Below are 20,222 nucleotides of genomic sequence, written 5' to 3' on the forward strand. Positions count from 1 at the left end.
GTATTTTTGAAAGCATTCTTCCTTTACAGCACTTTTTCACACCTGCCTAAAACTTTTGCACGGTACCGTATATTTTATTTATTTATTGATTGATTTATCAAATTTGTCACCGCCCATCTCCTCCGACCAGAAGTATTCTGGGTGGTTTACAATATAGAACAATAAATATATAATAAAATTTCAATAAAATACACTCTAAAACAATTTCTCAACTACCATATCTCTGTTATCAAGAAATAAAGCCATATGGATTTAATGAACAGTATTCAAAAATCCCTTTCATAGCAAAAACAGCAAAAATAAATATTATAAAATTAAAAGTAATTATTTTTCTACTAGATACTTATGCAATTGGAACCATTATTTTTAATTTGATGTTTCAAATAGAGAAAAAACTACTTCAATTAGATTGTGTTACAAAAATATCCCAAGGTAATCATGGTATTCAGAAGCACATTCATTCCTTAAAAGGTGCGCCTCCCTCCTTAACATGTAGAAGTGCATTAAGAGATGTCTAAAGCCAGGAGGGCCTTTGCCCAGATCATCCAATGTGCCAATTGCATTCTTACTTGGACCAGGATTCCCTTCTCACAGTCACCTCACATTTGAGCTATTGCAATGCACTCTACATGGGGCATCCCCTGAAAATCACTTTGAAGCTGCACCGGATCCAGTATGCAGCTGTGTGGGCCATTATGGGCATGCCTTGGTACACCTATGTGATTCCTCTGTTGTACTGCACAAGTTGCATTGGTTACTAGTGAGCTGCTGGGTGCAATTCAGTGTGCTGCTTGTGACCTATAAAGCTGTTCTTGGCATAGGGCCTGGTTACCTGAGCATTAATCTTCCCCAGTTATTTCTGCCTGTTCTGTAAGATCAGTCAGAGTAGGTATGGACCAGATCCCATCTTTGAAATACAGGTAGTACTCACTTAACAACCACAATTGGGACTGGCAACTCTGTTGCTAAATGGTTGTTAAGTGAGACAATACGTGTCCGTGATTTGCAGTTTCACTGCCAGCTTCTCCATTGACTCTGCTTGTTAAAAGCCAGCTGTCATGCACACAAATGGTGACCACATGACTGCAGGACATTGCAATGGCCATAAAGACTTGCTGCTTGCAAAATGCCCGAATTTCAATCACATGACAGCAGGGACGGTGTGACAATTGAAAGTGCAAGGACAGGTCATAAGGTTACATTTTCAGTGCAGTCGTAATTTTGAATGGTTGTTAAACAGCAGTTGTAGTGTCATCTAATGGATCTCAGCATGTCTTCTCTGTCATGTGCCTGCCTTCTGGAATGCTATCCCATCAGAGGCTCACATTGTCCCTGATCCTGTATTCTTTCAGGGAATCTTGAAGACCTGCCTCTTTCCCCAGGTCTCCTCTTTCCCCAGACCCAGGAGTGGGTTTCTCTGGTTATCTTGTATTATCAGGCTTTAATCTTATTTTTTTAATTAGCTTTATCAGGTCATGCCATTTTATTGGTTAATTTTATGCTAAGTATCCAGAGTTGATTGGGTAGGGCAGCTCTATACATTTGATGAAATAAATAAAAATAAAATAACCGAAAGAGATGATGAACTGCCCTTAATTGGTTCTGATCAGGTGAAGCCTAGATAGCTATCTGTTGGAGACAGTTTAATTGGATTCCTGCACTGAATGGATGGTTGGTTCTTTCCAAGTCAATGATTCTGTGGGGTTCAGAGAATCAGCTTTAGCAAAAGAGTGGCCGGGAGCAGACAACAGACCTGAGATGAGAGAAGATACAAGTAATTTTGGAATATTAGATGCATTAGTAGTTTCCAGAGAACTGTTTTAAGCCTATTATTAGGCCAAGATTCAGGCTAAAATCCTAAGTGTGCATACTAGGAAATAAGCCGCTTGAATATTATGTAACTTGCTGCTGTATAAATACACATTAGACTGCATTTACAGTTTGCATTGTTTTATTAATCTGAATGTTACATATAGATGTTAATTTTAATTAGCAGTTCCCCTCATTTTCAAGTTCATTACATCTAGGTAAATAACATTGTTTCAACTTTAAAAATGATTGCAGAACCAAGTGCATAAATAATCATATTTGAATGATTGATCCATAAATCATAATGAAGTTGATTAATATTGTTTATTAGATTGTGGCAGAACCAAATTCATGCATAATTTATATTAGTTAATGAATTATCCCATTCAGAGTTGTTGCAGAATATATTTTTCTTTCTTTCTTTCAAGGCCACCAACAACTGAGCTGCTAAAGGAAGGGTCAAGGTACAATAGAACTCTTAAATTTCATTTTCATAGCTGCAATATGGTTGGAAGTCTCTGATTTCCTACTCTGTGCTTCTCTGTCAAATATCTGCCATTATTGTCATCCTCACAAAGCCCTGCTGCTTGCCTTGATTAGTTGGGTGTTTTTCTTCCAGTCTGAAAAGCCTGTTTGATCTGTATGATTTTCAGCTGGCCACAGCCCTGTGATGTAATTGAACCTGTTGAAACATGACACAAATACCATGTTTGCTCTTGGGTCCGCTGCAGCACTTTTTGTACGTGGCTTTCTTTGTAAAAGAAATGGGACCAATTATATGTGCTGAAAGCTTGTTTACATCTTTAGATAATACATTAAATCAGTAGGTCCATTGGCGCTGTATTTTTTTTCTAAGCAAGCTTTGGCTGTATCTGCAATCTGTGTGTTTTAATAGAATGGCTATGTTTGCTAGAAGTTTTCTTGTCTGCATTTAAAACACAAGGCCAATTCACAGTACATACTGTTCTAGCATTGTGATGTGGAGGTGGGAGATCTGTGGTATGGCTTTTTGATGTGCTATAAATTAAATAATAGGGCTGCTGAATCTGTAAAGGAGGATTAAAATCAGTGTATTAAAATTGCGGTTTCCAAGGTTCTGCCTTATTGTTCTTCACTGCCTTATTTTGTATTTTACTTTGAAGAAGTACCTACCCTCCCATAAGTATGAAGCACTATTCCATGTACCCCTACCATCACAATCTGGAATATGGCAACCAGGGAGAGGGAATCTTTTCAATAATGGTATCTAGCTTATAGAACTCTCTTCTGGCAAAAAAAGAATGGGTAACTGGCACCTACTTTGCTCTTTGTTTGATGCCATGTAAATAACTTTTCTGTATTCTCAATAAAATTATCATAGTTTGAGAATTGCCAGATTCTTGCCCCCTCCATTTGTTTTCTGATTTTAAAATTTTGTTTTTCTAGTGAAGTTAAAGCCATCCTATCTATTCCATTCTATTTCACCCCTTCCTGCATTTTCAGCATTTTGTGATCTTTGAGTGTTCTGACCATACTGAAAACCTCAAGAAAGTTAGCACAGGATAAATTTGGACCAGGCTGGTCTGGGCTTTGGCAGAGCAGGGCATTGTCAAGACCTTGGGCTGTTCAGTTATAGGCTCGGATATTGCTTGATATAAAAACTTATTACATGCTTGTGTAAGCTCAGGCCTTAAAAAGGATGAAGAGCCAGGTAATTCCTAAGGTTCACCTCCATTGCTGAAGAATCTAGTCTTCAAGTCCCCCTGATTCTTTCTGATGTCTGGGACATCATTGGAACTGCAGAATGACAGAACAGCCTGAATCTGAGCTTTCTTTTGATGGGAGTGTTATATCCTTTGTCTGGAAAGGCAGAAAAGGAAGTGCTGAGAGCTACCCTTAAGTTAGGGTAAAGTGTTCATCAGCTGTGGTCTTGTCAGAGCACTCCTAGTCTCTTGACCCTTTGGATATAACAATGAGCATGCTTGGACCTTATTCAGAGAGGTTTTCCTTCTTCTTAGGTTTTCACATAACACAGAGTTTTTGTATTTTGCCAAACCTTGTCCTATTGATACTTCCTGGTGGTATCATTTTGTTAGGGTAAGCAATGGCAGTCACAACCTGAATGTGAGAATCAGAGGGAAGGTTATTTGTTTTTGTATTATAGAATCCACTGTGATAATGCTTATACCGGTGGGTAGCTTATATGTGAAAGGTCCCCTGTGCAAGCACCAAGTCATATCTGACCCTTTGGGGGCATGCCGCTTTTGCAACGTTTTCTTGGCAGACTATAGCGGGGTGGTTTGCCATTGCCTTCCCCAGTCATCATCTTCCCCAGCAAGCCAGATACTCATTTTACCAAACTTGGAAGGATGAAAGGCTGAGTTGACCTGAGCTGGCTACCCGAGAGAGAATCCAGCATCTCCTGGGATCGAACTCAGGTCATGGGGAGAGTTTCGGTTGCAATACTGCCACCTATCACTCTGCGCCACATGTGGTTGTTGTAGCTTATATACTGTACAGTATAAGCAATAGATAAAATATAAGCCAGCTCTAGAAAAGCCCACTTTGTGCTTATTATTCTGTCCAGTTTGTGACTGGAGAACAAGTGATTTAGGCAGTTTCTTTGAAATGTGAACATGGGGAGTTCCATTGAATTTCTGTGCAAGGATGAATTGACTCATTCAGATACTAAGTAGAATGATTTGTTCTCAGAAGAGACAGATTGGGTAGAGATAACTGGCAGTCTGTGCTCTAGTGATAGATTCTTTAGATTTTTAGAGACTTTCAGTTATAAAAAATCAACTGATATCAGTCACCCAGAGGTAAAATGCTGCTGCTGCTGCTGCTATTATTATCCTCCAAACAGAGCATTTTTAACCATGATTGGTTAATGAATCTTTGATGTTGCTTCCCCCCTAATAAAGGCTTGCATGGTCTCTTGTTTAAATCTAAGTTCTTGAGGACTGATTGATTGAGTCTTGTAAACTGAATATGTGAATACAAAGTCATAAAGGAGCTGCTTTGTATGCCTGTGCAAAATGCTTCATATTCAAAATATTTTGATCGTAAAACGGCCTCTTTTTAAATCAAAACAGGTTGCCCAAAGTTTACTGGAAGTATTCTAACAATATGCAGATAGCTCTAGCTTGAAACACCAAGATTTCAAGGCCAGAACAGCATTGAAACACTGCTAGTATGTCTGGAAAGAGCATTCTGAACTCAAAATTGAGCATTTGAAGCTTGAGACATTTTGAATTTAAGACATTTTGTAATCATTTTTCCTATTTCTCAAGAATGGTTGAAAGAAAGTCCTAAACCAAACATATTTTGCAATAATCCTGCCACCAAAAACATTTCATGTAAAGAACATTTAAGGAATTTCTACAAAGGTCTGCAGAGTTTAAAAATTAAACAAACTGCCTTGCAAATTTAATTTCCAGAGTTCCTATAATCCTCAGCAATTTGACAGTACTCCTTCCCTCACAAGCCTATTTGATTTAATAAATTGTTAGTATTTATATCTCTGAAGTTTTTTCAGTGATGGCATCATTAATGTTTGTGAGGCAAAATTATTTAAGCATCTGCTGGGAACTATCTGTGTACTCAACAGACAGTAAAACACAAGATATACTACAAAACGAAAGTAAAATACTAAAGGAAGAATGAATGAAAAGGAAAATCACACTTTGGAACGAAGGGACAGAGCCAGATCGGTATCTCCTTTCTTATTCTATTCTAAACTATAGGATAAAGTTTACCAGGTAGCTCCTGGTTACCTGGGTTGGGGCACAAGTAAGAAAATGCCTCCTTTTTTCCTTTGTAGTTTGTATCTTTAGTTTGTATGTTTAATTTTTTAAAGTTTCTTTTTTTGTAAGATTAAAGATTGTTTTAATCTTCAATCTTACAAAAAATTAATTTTGTAAGATTAAAGATTGTTTTAATATCTTAAAAATAAAGATATTAAATTTTAAAAATGCCTCTGTTTAGCTTTGCAGTTCCAGTTTTTCAATTAATTTAAATTAAAATAGCCAAACTACTTAAAGCCAAAATCAACTCCAACTATCTGCTTTAACATCACAGAGGAAGGAAGGAAGGAAGGAAGGAAGGAAGGAAGGAAGGAAGGAAGGAAGGAAGGAAGGAAGGAAGGAAGGAAGGAAGGAAGGAAGGAAGGAAGGGGTAAAGTAAAACTAGGGAAATTGGCTAAATGGCAGATTTTTAAAAGAATAATCTCACTGCTTTATAAACAAGAGAATGGTCTACCACCAGTACAAATGTGCTCCTTCTTTTCCTTCTTGCTGTTTGATTGTAATCTGTTCTACAGCATTGTCTCTGCTTCCTCTCCTCTAGCCTGCCTAAACACAGAGATGTAAATTATAATTATGACAGGAAACCCAAGGAAGGGCAGGTCTGATAATGGCATATCTGTCCTCCACATGTACTTCCAGCTTCTTTGGACAGAAGAAAGCAGTTCTTCATCTGGTGCATAATTAACTCGTGGAGTTCAGTCAAGGAGGAAGCTTTTTAAAACAGACATTTTATGAACTCTTTTACTATCTATGTGTTTCTAATTGTCATTTTTTATTTCTATTAATAGTGGCTACTCTGGGAAGGAAATAAAATTAGTCAGTGAAGGAATTAAAGCCTTAGACATTGAAAATCCTATTCCAGCAGCAAACCACAATGACTCTGGCTCAGGCAGTGAGAGCAGCAGTGATGCTGAACAAGAGTTTGTTTCTTCTGTTCTGCAAGAGACTCTTTCAAATACAGAAAAGTCGGCTGGGAAACCCCTCAAGAGCATCCTCAAAAAAAGCCCCGCCGAGAGAGCTGAACTTAAGCTATTCACTCCAGAGGATACAGTTGATGAGACTTCAGCCCAAGTAAATAGAGACAGATTAGATGTTCTACAAGAAGAACGTGTTTTTCCTGATAACATTCAGTTGGAAAGACCTTGCCATTCTCAAAATGTTCTTGAAAATGTACAGGACTCTGAAGACTTCGGAAATAACTCTAGCTGTTCCCAAGTAGTGTTCTTGGGGGTGAGTCAGAAAGGGGCAGATCAGTTTAAAAGATTACTTGCTAAACCAAAACAGTCCATCAGAAGTCCAGTAGACTCCACTGCTGCCAAAGACAGCTTGCTAGAGAGCCTCAGGCAGACGTTTACTGAATGGAGAAGTGAAGAGACACTCAAGCTTCTCCATGGCTCTGACAGCACCACCAGTCACGTGCTGCAGCACACCCTGCCAAATGACTGTGAGAAGGAAGAGCTTGATGAAGATGATTTGGAAAGTGCGAATGATAGTGAAGCTGTATCCCAAAGACACCCTTTGAACAGTCTAAATCAGTCTTTGCCTTTCCAGGGCTCTAGGACAGCAGTCAAACATTTACCTAGCTATGAAAAATTAAAAAAAGAGACACTGCAGTTGGAGTTAAAGGTGAAGGAATTTTACCAAGGCAAGTTCACTGTCATTGAAGAGAAGGATTTGGCAATGCAGTCAGGAAGGGAACAGCAGTATGGGAAGTCTCAAGTGAGTATCCTGAAAATAAAGGAAGTGGTTATAATTTCAACCTTCAGGTGTTGGGGCCAAGTTGATTGGAGTTCCTCCCTGCAGAAGTATAATAGAAATCTGAGTTCTGGTTGCCCATTGTCGTTGTTTACAACTGTATTGTTTTTTGGGGTTTTTTACTGATTGTACACCGCCCAGAGTCACAATTGTCCGAGTTGGGCAGCCATATAAATTCCTTAAATAAAAATAAATAACCCCCACCCTTAAAAATGAAAAAAAAAAACCAATCTTGTTTTAAAAATAGCTTATGTAATATTTGGAAGCTGTGACATGGGGAATTTGCCTGGAGGCGCCTCGGATATTGAATGCAAAAGCCTTACAAGGGACTAGGTTTGGACACAGCACAGTCCAAAGGTTCTTGGTGATTCTCTGATCTCTTTCTGTATTAGATCAGAAGCCTGGATTTTTCTGAAAAGTGGCTACTGCTTGCTCACTTTTCAGAGATACATGCCAAGTGGGCTTGAGGTGGTAATGCAGATTTTTCCAAGAATTGCAGCAGGTCCATTAATTCTTGAAGGATCTCATATAAAAGCTTTTTCATTTGTCGTTGTTCAAATAAACTATTTCACCTCACAATTATTCAACGTCTTCTATATTTGCTTTGGTCTATAATCTACCAATATTGTTCTTATTACATTTGGCCAATACGTGTATCATTTTAACCTGTTCGTTATAACCTTACAACTTTATATGCTCCATATCATATTTGTGCTATTTTTACATTATCTAGGACAATGAGCAGTGGGCTCCCATTTTGCCACTTGTAGATTCTAAAGCTCAGCAGCAGATACGGACACGGATTGTGCTTGAAAAGCTGCAAAAAGCGTAAGCATCTTTTTGCATCAGCTGTTGATGCACTTTCAGATGAATATACAGAAACAGTTAACTTGGAAGGGATCATATTCTTCAGAGCCATTAATTGTAATGTATGAACCCATCTTAAAAAACATTTTTTTAGCAAATCAAAAATTGAAAGCATGTTGATATTTTGCTAATCAAGCTGCTAGCTTCTTGAGATAAGATTTGAATCCTGGATTGTTTTAGTAAGAGTTTGTTATATCTGAATTCAAAATCCTGATTTATTCCTGGATTGTTTTTATCTTCCATCCATTTCTTCTGGATACTCACAAAAGAAAAAGAATGAGGAATTTTGAGCATATGCAGGATAGATAGTTTGTTCAGCAAATTAATCCCTGCTTAATCATATGTGTTAATATCTTTGTGATAGTTTGAGAGGTGGGAGAAGCAAAATTTTGAGCTTTAACTGACATCCATTGAAGTGTAGAAGAAATCTTATTAATGACTGATAGATGAAACTCTTTATTTGGAATTTAAGTGAAGAATTTAAGCATATCCTAATATTTGAATTAACTAAGTCTTTTTCTCTCTCCCTCTCTCTCTGTTTTAGTTTGCCAGCTGTTTTGGGTCCTCTTAAGATTCCTCTTGGTGATGTTTATACTGAACTGGGAAATCTTGTAAAAACATTTAGGTAAATATAAAAGAATATAAAAGGATCTCAAGATTTGACTTATTAAGAAATGACAGCGAGTGGTGCTTGCTAAAGAGTGACATTCTATGAGAATGTGGCTGAAGAATTAGAATCCTAGGGTTCAAATATAGACCATGTTGTCTGACCAATTTTCTTAAGGCAACATGGCTTAAAATTGAACATAATATTCATAAACTTGTTTATTTTATCTAGTATATGGAAGATTTAAAATCTGTGTTTCCAGTGATGTGCAGTACAAGTTCTGGCTTTATAAAGCAAAATTTAGTATCTTCAGAATTGTCTCGTATTTCATTCTACATTTTTAAATGTTAATTCTACTTTTTATATAGTTCTGAGCTCCACAGAATATAACAGAGCTGGAGAAAGTGCAGATGAGGTTTTGAATAGCTTCCCTTTAAGGAAAGACTGGAAGGGTTGGGACTCTTTAGCTTGGAAATAGGTGACTGAGGGCTAACAGTTCCACTTTCTCGTTTTTTGTCCTCTGGCTCTTCAGTCTTTTAATCCTTTCTTTCACCAGTGACTTGCTGGCCTGCTGCTGTATATTTTCCTTTCCTCTGTTGGGAAAGACTGGCATGTTAGTCTTCATGAGGTGATTAATTCAAAACTGTAGCAAGTATTTGTTTGAAGAAAATAAAAAAATTAAGTATCTATCAAACAGGAAAGCAAAATAGGAAAGTAAAATTAAAAAGAACTAGACCGGGAAACATTTCAGATTAAATTCAAGAAAATTCCTGTTGCAAGAGATGAAACGCATGATCGTTTCTGGAGGAATGGAGAGGCTGGGATGGGGGGTCAGGGGGTGTTTCAGCCTTAAAACATAAAATGTTAAAAAAAACATGGTAAACTCAGCAGCAGCAATTTTCAGCTCCATCAGTTTTTAAAGGAGCACAACATTTCATCTTCTGCTCTGCACCATTTCATTCAGTCACTACTGCTGGGAAATACACTAAAGGATTCTCTGGAGACATTTTAGGATAGTTATAGTTCTTAAGCAAAGTCCCTCAGCCCCTGTATGCTTTTGTTACACAAACTGAGATGTCAAATAATCTCCAGAGTTGTCTTGAGTGTTCTGCTGGAAGAATGATGTGGAAGGGCGGGGGGAACCACACTGAAATCCAGGCTGAATAAAGAAGTTGGTAAATGTAATTTTGGTTGTTGTTGTTTGTAGGCTTCAAGCTTGACAATAACAGACTATAGAATTATGTTAGTCAAGGGTTAAGGACAGCAGTATAACTTTAGGTCTTCCTACTTGGTAACTGGTTTTGATTGTAAACTATTTGGAATGAGGTAGAAATCCCACTATTTTAATCTCAGCTCTTGGAATTACTGATCATCGCCTCTTCACAACTGCTTCTAACTTTTCTTTCTTCAAAAAATATTTTTTAACATAATGACAACATGTTTTGTCTGGTGAAGAAGAGTCTTTGTTTAAAAACATCAGTCTGAAGCATCTATCAGCCAATTATACTGTAATATATATATACACATAAAATACAAATTATGCATTTAGAAGCCTTCTCTTAATACTGCAGTCTAGGCTTTCCATTCTGAACCGTTTATTAGTGTCACACATTTATATGCTTATAATTGCAATTGAAGGGACAGCCTTTTTAAATAAAACATAAACCTATGTTTTTCAGTGTAAGAATTTAATCTGCCTGAAATTTTAACTGAGGTGGGACAATTGCTTTGCCTTAACAAATCATAGATTAGCGCTATATGTGCACTGAGACAGAACTGCCAATATTTAAATCATATAAGTAATTTATTAACATTCTTCTTTTAGTTGTTGACTACCTATTTGATTGAATTAGCACATCTGCCTTAGGGAAGGGTGTGTTTGTGTACTCAATCCTGCCTTCTCCAATGTGGCATCCTTGGCATCCTTCAAATGTATTGGACTACAGTTCCCCGAATTCCAGCCAGATTGGCCAGGGGTCACATTGAGTGAGAATTCTGAGGTTGGTACTATAGTTCAACACAGCTGCAGAACACGTTGGGGATGGCTGGTCCAAATCTTCCCCCTTTTATGATAACTAGATTTCCACAAAGCTATGTTTCATTTATGCAAAGTATTTATATTTTGCCTTTCTCCCTGATGATAGGCCCCAAGCTGACTGTTAGCAAGTAAGACTGAATGCATAATAAGATTCTTTGAAAGGCAGTGTAGTTTTACGAGGCCTGAAGCTGATGATGAAAAGTTCACTCCTTATATTGTAGATTAACATTCTTCAATCTAGTGTCCCATAGTGTTAACCTACAACTTCCATTATCTCCAGTCTGCACAGCTGGTGATAGGAGACCAGGATCTCTAAGGCATCAAGTTTGAGCAGGCTGCTTTAGATGCTGCTGCTGCTGTGCTTTTGGCAACATGGCTGTTGCAACTGCTGCTCTTTGAAGCTCCCACGTTAGCAGCAGGGAAGGAAGAGCCAGAGTGCACTGCTGAGCAACCAGCACCACTTAGCTCCAGATGTGTTTGTCCCTGGCCAGATAGGGCACTTCCTTTCTGGGAGTAAAGATTTGGTAGGGCTGGGAGGAAGACAATTATGGAAGTGGTTCACTTTCTAGACCTTACATGCCTGAAATGCAAAAGGAACAAGATGTACCGATAGAAATGCTCTTGCTCTCTGTTGCACATGGACTTTCTATGTGCAAACACCGATTTTTTAAAAAAGATGTAAAAATAAATACATTTAGATGAGATACCGCTTACTAGACCCAGTTTATCTTACTGCTTGATACACATTAATGCAGTCAGAATATGCAAAATGAAAGGGAGCTCAAACGTGTTTTGTTGGTTTGTTTCCATTTTTGGTACAGCTTGGAAACCTTCAAGAACATTCCACATACGATCACATTTTGTGTCTTTTGTTTTTACATTTGAAAAACGTCTGCTTTTTGCCTGACATAACAAACGCATATGTATTAATAAAATTAACTTGAAGAGGATTTTTTTTCATACTGTGGACTTGTATTGTTCTAAGAGAGCGTTATCTGCAGATGTGGAAGGAGTGAACCCGTTCTGTATAGCATGTACTCTTGACCATGTTCTGAGTGCTTTTTTTCTCTTCTGAGGCTTCAGCTTCAAAACAGCTTCTTTTTTAAGGTGATTGCCCTCTCTCTGTTGCTGATTATGAGGTTTTGTGCCTGTAGGTTACTTGCTTTAGGCAGCCAGGGCTCCTTTAGGATGACTGGGCAGAGATAAGCTTCATCTGGGACAGGACAGGGGAGTCCTAACGGCTTCTCCAGCCTAGTCATTGATTAGCTCACTACCTGCTGCTGTATTCAGTTCCACTGAGCAGATTATGGGTGTCTCCTGGCTTCCTCTGCTGTAAGTACCATATTGATGGCAACAACTAGTGTTGAGACCTTGCCAATCAATACTAACATTTAATAAGAGTTAATTGACGCAAACAACTGCATCTTGAAGTTGGAACACAACAATGATTCCTTCTTGAACTATGATCAGTAATGGCTCCCTTGTAGGGCATTGAAACGAAGGTGCTTTTCTCTCCTGTCTGACAGAGTTCTCCCCTGTGATTTGAGGCCTGTCTCTTCCATTGCATCTCATCAGGGCAGCTTAACTGGAAAGTTACATATGAATTGCCTGTCAGGACGATTCTGTCAGGCATCTCTTCTTAAGTGTTTACTCCTGTCATCAGTGTTTAATCTAGACCTTCATCCTTTGTTTTTGTCTCTAACTCACACTCAGTGGAGCAGTTTAGCAAGTACCAACTATGTTTCCTGCACTTAGAGTAAGTCTCTTTATCTCTTTTAAAGATTTTGTGCAAATCCTGCTTAGTCCAGGGCCATTTACTTCCTGGGAACTGCAGATACAATAATTTATGTCATCACTTAGTCAGGTATAGAATAACAAGAATATCCTGAGGATTCCCTACTGCCCAGAGCAGACTTGGGGAAGTGTTCATGGATCTGAAGTGTGGGGATTAAATCTCAGTTCTACTGTCAGGATGGCACTAATTAGCAGAAGGTTATCATTGATTACTGTCCTACTTTTATTGAGTGCCCCAATAAGGCGAAAGCCTTCCAGTTATGTATTCAATTTAGCCCAAATTCTGAAGAATTTTTTACTCTGTTCCACTTCAATGTAAGGATGGGGAATCTGTAGACATCTAGATGTTCCTGAACATCATGGGCACTTTTAACATAACTAACCACCCATTGAGAAAAGCCACACTACTTTTATGTTCGTTCTTCTTGGCCAAGAAAACTGAGTGTTCTTCATTCAGTCCATTAAGAGGCCTGCTCTTTTACAAACTTTTCATCCCAAATAGACACACCCAGTGGTTTTCTGATTTGTGATGTTCAGTGCCAGCCATTCCTCGGTTGTTTGAGCATGCATGTGGAAAGATGGCATCAAATCCTATTGAGCCATATAGTTTGTTGAACAGACTTGAGTTCAGTCACTGTCTCTCAGGTTAACCAATCTCAGAAGGAAGCTGTGAGGAATGTTTTGGTCAGGGGAGAGGGAACAAGGAAGAGACGTTATCTGCCTTAAGTTGCTTTGAAGGAAGATAAATGTACTAAATAAGTATACTAAATAAATAAATAAAAGGAAAGAAGGAAAGAAGACACTATAGAAAGGGCACATCTGCCCTTTGAGCTTTCTTCTGATATGGAGAGTGGAAAGAGAGTTCCATTTATTATCTATAGCAACTTAAATCAGTTTTATCCTGTCTATAATCCCCAGTTTAAAGTAACTACATATAAATTCTTAGATACTGGTACATGCAAGCCCATAGTACATCAGGATATCAGACATAAAGAGACAGAAGTTTTATTGTTGCATTCCAGGTTTTACTGTTCAATAGCTATTGAGCCATTCTGCTGTAACAATTTCAGAAAAGCAGTAATTGCTAATGCTGGCTTTTTTTCCCCAGGTTGACAAATACAAATATAATTCACAGAGCTCCAGTATGGACCTTAATTGCCATTGTGCTGATGTCTGTGTAAGTATTCAGTTGGAATCCACTGAAATTCAGTAAGCTTACAGTAGTTTTTCTCTTACATGACTTAGCATATTCTTCCTTTATTTCTTAATTTACCTAATGTTGCTGGATTTCTTTTGCCAGCAGTTGGAGAAATATATGGGAAAAATGTTGGGGTGTGACAGAACTGAAGAAGTGACAAAGCTGTATTCAGTATAATGAATATATAAAATAAAAGATGGTGACTAGCATTTAGAATATACCATCTTTCCGGTGAAACCTGACACTGAAGAAAAGCACAATAACTTACTGTTGGCATCTTGAGGCAATACTAGCTATGGGCTAGCCTAGGCCTCCAAAACTACAGTTAAGCTACAGGCAACTCTGTACTATCTATTGTCATCTTCAAATCTGTGTGAAAATATCTGTAGCAACTTACTGCTTACTCATGATTGTAAAATTAGAACTAATCATCTCAGTATTCTCTTTGATTGGAATCATCTCTATAGTGAACAAAGCTGGAATTAAGCCAATTGGCAGTGGCATCCACAGGGAGAGTCAAAACCGGCAAGGTGGTAGTTGTGGCTGCGCAATCCAAGCCCTGTGTTCCCTTTGTATGCATGTTGACATCCTACACTGGTTTGAGGGAGTGAGGTTTTGATTACACTGCTACACATGCCATCTTGCCTATTTTGACAGCCCCCCTCCCCCACAGATGCTGCTGCCAATAGGGATAGGACTTTCCCGGCCTGTGTATGTTTAAAAATTAGGCCATCCTGTGCAATGTTACACACAACAACTACGCAATACTCTAGCAGAGCTGTTCTGCTCTAATGGCAGAACTGGAGGAAATTTAAATAGCAGTTGTATTTGTGCCAGCCTAGGACTACAGAATAAGAGATGCAAGTGCAGAAAACATAAAAAAGCATGCCACTTCTTTTTATAGATTGTATCCTTAATGTTAAAGGTCAGGGGGAACAGGTTTCCTAGAATCAAAAAGCATTTAGTAAAACCAGTCAATTTTAGAAATATTGGCATTAATTATGTGTTTTTCCCCTTAAGAATTATTGGTAGCTTTTTAGTAGGATTGAAAACCTCAAGTCATCACTGTCTGATTTTCAGTTCTAATTACAAGATAGCAAAATATTATTTGAGAGAGTCCTTATTACTGTGATATTGATTTTCCTCCTTTCAGAATTGCATGGGCCATTGGAATCTATAGAATAGCGTGGCAGCCATTCATTCATCAAGAAATGTTGCAAATCAAGCTTCTACCATCCCTAGAACTGCACTTACTTTGATCTTGCTTTAGTCTGACAAATTTTTCTGCCTTTTTTGTCCCAAGAAAGGCAATACTAGTAGGCATTAGACAGGCTTCAGTGAGCCCTACATCAGTGTCACACTAGCCAGATACTGCTCAAATGATTCATTAAATCAGAACACAGAAAATAACTTTACTTGAATGCCTTGATATAAATTTTTTATTAGCTGGAAGAACAAATCTTTTGTCTTTTTTCCTGTACACTTTTCTGATTGAGTTTCTAATGTGCGAAACAGATCCTATGAATTTTTCAAGTATGTTTTCATTTAATAAAAGGGTGCTGAATTTCTTCACAAGTATGTATGTCTCGGTGATGAGCTCTAAATGCTTTAAAAACATCCCCACCACCACCACCAAAGGACTACACTTCCTAAGAACAGATAACATTTCTTGACAAATTAATGAACTAAAGGCAGTACTGTCTCGCTGCAGCTTTCTCTATGTAGCAAGTGTGACAATGCTAAACAAGCAGTATGATGTGGTAAACTTCAACTAGGCAATCGTATTTGTATCTGCAATCTTTCTTAAGGGTGTTAAAAGATTGAATACATGGAAATTAATCTATTTTATCCTCAAACCAAATTTTCAAAGTATAATAAATAAAATAAGGGACAATATTGATCCATAGTGACCCAGTGAACTTGAGGACTAAGTATGGAGTTAGTTGGCTCAAGTTGTGTGGCATATTTTTCATCGTATGAATAAAAATTTCTCTTTCTTTTCCTGATGTCAGTTCCAAAGTACTTTCAATGTATTTCTCAAAAAGATTGTATAGTTTTCTTACAGAAATAAATTATATATTCTTCAGCCAATAACTAGCTACCCACAGCTAATAGGAATGCTATTAGTTCTGGTTCTCAATACAGAACTGATACAGATAAAACATACAAATAGTGGCAAGGGAGACTAGCCAGTCCATTCCAATTTGAACGGACTGCATGTGGTATGTAGCAAAAACCAAAACCTGCACCTATAGCTAACCCCTATGGCATTTTGAATAAGACTCACTTGCCAGGGAAATGCAGTGGATACAGAAAACACTGATGGCCTGTTCAGGACATGGATAAATGAAATCAACTATCAATGTAATCAGGGGGCATCAACTACCAAATTTCTCACTCAACTTTGTTGGTTAAGAATTTTGGCAGTTACAGTCCAAACACATCCAGGGGGCACCAAGATTGGAGAAGACAGCTAAGCCGGTTCCAGCAATTTCACCGTTGAAAATCATCCCACTTTCTTAGTTTTAGAATGTTCTTCCAATGTTCTATCATACCATTAAAGTGTTTATATTGTATTTACAGAATGTCTGAAACGAATAGGAGTTTTTCCCCAAAGACCTTTGCCCCGTGCCAAATGAAAGTTGCTCAGTACATACAAATAAAGTGTAGTATTTGGAAACACATACTAGAATTGGCAAAGGGTTGCTCTACCACAGCCTGGGCACTTGGCTACTGCTCGTGAATACCCCTGGTACAGTCTAATGGAAAGCTTTCAAGATAGTTCCAGAAATGTCTGTTTCGTTTTATTTATCTGATCTGATTCCAATGAAGTGTAGTCAGCTTCATCTACAAAGCACTTGCATAGTTTCCTCCTCCCTTCCCCTTTAAAAGCTTTAGTGACTTCTTAAATGTTCTGGGAGTAGTACAGCAAAGCACTGGGCCTTGGTAGTTAAACTCAAAATGCCCATGATCACTGCAGAAAAACCATAGTCCAACATGCACTTTAGGAAGATGGGTTGTACAGGGATGGACTCTAGAGGTTTGGTTTGCGGGAGTAGCAACACATACAGGAAGATTGCATAGCTCTTTGTATGTAGTGGTAAGCCATAAAGAGCAGCTTTTGTTCCTGGAATGAAAAAGGATTCAGCAGACCTGTTGAAAGCTTTATAAGGAGCCCCTCTTTACACTGCTGCAGTCAAGATTACAAAAAAAACAACCATTTCAGAGCGGTTGCCTTTTCAGACACCCTGAAGAATTAAAAAGGGCTTTATGAATGAGTAACTTGCCAACAGCAAGATTTCACTTAGAGCACTGCTCTCTCTAATTCAGGTGCAGAGGATTCTGCTTCTTTTCAGTTGTTGCACTCAGACTTCTGATTAGTCTTCCCGATCAAGATATGTTGCACATGTACAAGGGAGGCAGCAGTTTTTATCACTATTTTCTCCTCACAGTGGGGGGCAAGGAGCAAAAGTGGTATTAGTTCATTTCCTATCCATAATAGAGAAGGTCCAAATTTAGTATCTTGGCAAGTCTTGAAAAAGTAAAAGTAAAAGTACAGTAGTTAACGCTGTTTTTGACAATAGGTTATAATGGCTAACCATATCTCTCTTTATCGGAAATACTAATTTGCATTAAGCTTCCTTTAGGACATAGTCGTGTATATATTTGCTTAAAAGATCAGCCTGAGTTATTCTCAGGCAAGCAGTTACAGGATGGCAACCTTAATTAATTTAATCTATCCCTAAAGATAGTTGAACAGTTCATCCTTTGTAGTACATTGATATTATTTTTCCTTGCTATGTTGCTCGGCTACATTTCCAACTTTTGGTTTAGGGAGATGAATATTGTAATTGAGATTATGTATTGTCCCTGACTTTATATATTAGATCTCATTTCAGATTATAACCCTAGACTTTAAGGGCAGAAAGTGCTTGGAATAAGCTGTAATTTAAAGTGAGTGATTAACCAGTAGACCAATTTTACCGGCAGTGAGGTGATTCATGAAGATCAGATTCATCCGCTGGCTAAATGCTTTTGGGCTGGGATAGATTGATAAACCTTTCTGGTGTAGACATCATCTACACCAGAGAGGATCACCTTCTCCAAAACCTTGCTTGCCTTCCCAGCAGTCCATCCAGCAGCTTTCCTGGAATTCCTGAAGATCCGCTACATTCAATGGCACATCTCTAATACGCGTCCTTAAAATTGCACCTTTAATTACTGAATTTCCACACATGATGAATATAACTCACTAGGGGTGTTTAATACAAAACAAAAACAAAACAAAACAAAACATTATGGATTAGATCCACACTTAGTCATGCTTAGAATAAACCCACAGAAATAAAGCGCCTTCAGTTAGTCATAACAAAAGTATTCCATTGTTAGAACTAGTCTGTTCTAAATATACTGTATGTAAACCTAAATCTAACCTATGGCATTTTGTTTGTTTTAAATCAGTAAGTTGTATTTGGCAAAGGTGACTGTCTTCTACAGAAATGGGTGAAAATGATGCTCCATCCTCAAATGATAAAAAGACCTCTGGGCCATAAACATTACATGTGAATCCAGGATCAATCCTATATAAAGAACTCCCAACCTGCCAAGAAACTCAGATGGATATTCACAACCCCAGTAGTCTTAAATTACATTGAAAGATTAGTCCATTAGGTCAGAAGGTATCCAAAGAGCTACTGGGAAACAACAGAGCACAAATATGAGTACACTAATTTTATGATGTGGCTGGATTAGAGTGGAAAGGATATCTAACTGCCGATGCATCCAAAGGCAAAATAATGTTGCAAAGATGTATATACCATTTGATAATGGAAGGTCAGAATCATGACTGAAGGCAAATTTGATGTGTCAGAGCAGAAATGTCAGGATGAGTGTTGAGATATATCCCTGTTCCAAAAAAGGCGACTGCTGAACTTTTAAACTGATCTTACATGCTAACTAAGGCTTTTGACTACATAGACTACAAGTTGTGGACAGCTCTTAAAAATGGGTATACAGACCACCTCCTCTGCATATTGTAGATTTTATATTTTGATCAGGAAGCAGCAATGAGAATGGAATAGGGAGCAAGTTATTGGTTCAAAAGTAGGAAATAAATTGCTGATAATTCCACTTTGGTGGCTATAAATCAGGAAGACTGAAGGAATCAGTTGTTGGAGGGGAAAAACAAGAGTGCTGTTTTGATGCTCAACATTAAAAAATATATGTAAACTGTGAGCCAATGCAAATAAATGAGTACTGGAAATATTAACGAACTTTATCCTCCTGTTCTTAAAAATCCAAAGGGAAGATGGCTGTAACCAAGAGATAAAGAGATCTTGGTTTCTTGGGAGAAAGAAAATGACAAACTAGATAAAATATTGAAAGGTAAACTGCCAATCAAAGATACATTCAGTTTTGTCAAGGGCATGGTCTTCCCGGTTGTAATGCCTGGCTATGAAATCTGGACCCTCAGGCTGAAAAAATAATTGATACCTTTGAACTGTAGTCCTGGAGAAGATTGTTGAGAGTCCCATGGATAGCAAGGAGAATGGATTATTCAGTGCCAGAAGAAGTAAAACCAAACCACTCATGGAAGCAGCATTAATGAAGCTAAAGGTTGGACACAGAATGCAGGTGCAATGCCCTGAAGTTTGGAAAAATTGAAAGCAATAGACTGGCAGAAGACAAGATAGCAAAATGCTATCACTGATAATCAAGAGCATGAACCTACAAGTACTCAAAAAAGTACTTACTTGTCAGTACTGGCAAACTCTTGTCCGAGTCATAAATAGTTGGAAGGGACTGAACATGAAAAGGAAACCATGAGCCCTCTGTGAAAGGTGAAAGGTCCCCTGTGCAAGCACCGAGTCATGTCTGACCCTTTGGGGGGACGCTGCTTTCACACCGTTTTCTTGGCAGACTGTAGTGGGGTGGTTTGCCATTGCCTTCCCCAGTTGTCACCTTCCCCAGCAAGCCGGGTGCTCATTTTACCGACCTCGGAAGGATGAAAGGCTGAGTCGACCTGAGCCGGCTACCCGAGAGAGAATCCGGCTTCTGCTGGGATTGAACTCGGGTCATGGGGAGAGTTTTCGGTCGCAATACTGCCGCCTACCCCTCCAATCATATGCCTGGTCATTCTTTTTCTTTGAGACTGTGACATAAATATTCACATATAGGCTTTTGGTTATATTACTGTTTATATCAAGGACGAGCAAGTCTTCTATGAATAGAGAGCATGTTTTAAAACTTTATTTCAGTCTCTCAGTTACAAACAATGTGGCAGTGATTGGAGGTATCAGGCCAGAATTTGCCCTTTTTAAAAAAAAAATATTTAAAAAAAGTTTTTAAAAAGCCTTAAAATAATACTAG

At 38.2% G+C, this 20,222-nt stretch overlaps 1 protein-coding gene across 1 annotated transcript in view; it reads left to right on the forward strand.

The window, feature by feature from the left end:
• RPAP2 (RNA polymerase II associated protein 2) overlaps positions 1-20,222 on the forward strand; it is a 39,865-nt gene that overhangs the window by 8,996 nt on the left and 10,647 nt on the right. Inside the window, exons 7-11 of the mRNA XM_063298253.1 lie at positions 2,238-2,273; positions 6,383-7,313; positions 8,083-8,177; positions 8,761-8,841; positions 13,764-13,832. Coding sequence (XP_063154323.1) covers positions 2,238-2,273; positions 6,383-7,313; positions 8,083-8,177; positions 8,761-8,841; positions 13,764-13,832 — 1,212 coding nt within the window. The remainder of the gene's footprint in view (positions 1-2,237; positions 2,274-6,382; positions 7,314-8,082; positions 8,178-8,760; positions 8,842-13,763; positions 13,833-20,222) is intronic.

Source organism: Candoia aspera, chromosome 3, assembly GCF_035149785.1.
Source record: "Candoia aspera isolate rCanAsp1 chromosome 3, rCanAsp1.hap2, whole genome shotgun sequence".
NCBI classification, from domain to species: Eukaryota; Metazoa; Chordata; class Lepidosauria; order Squamata; family Boidae; genus Candoia; species Candoia aspera.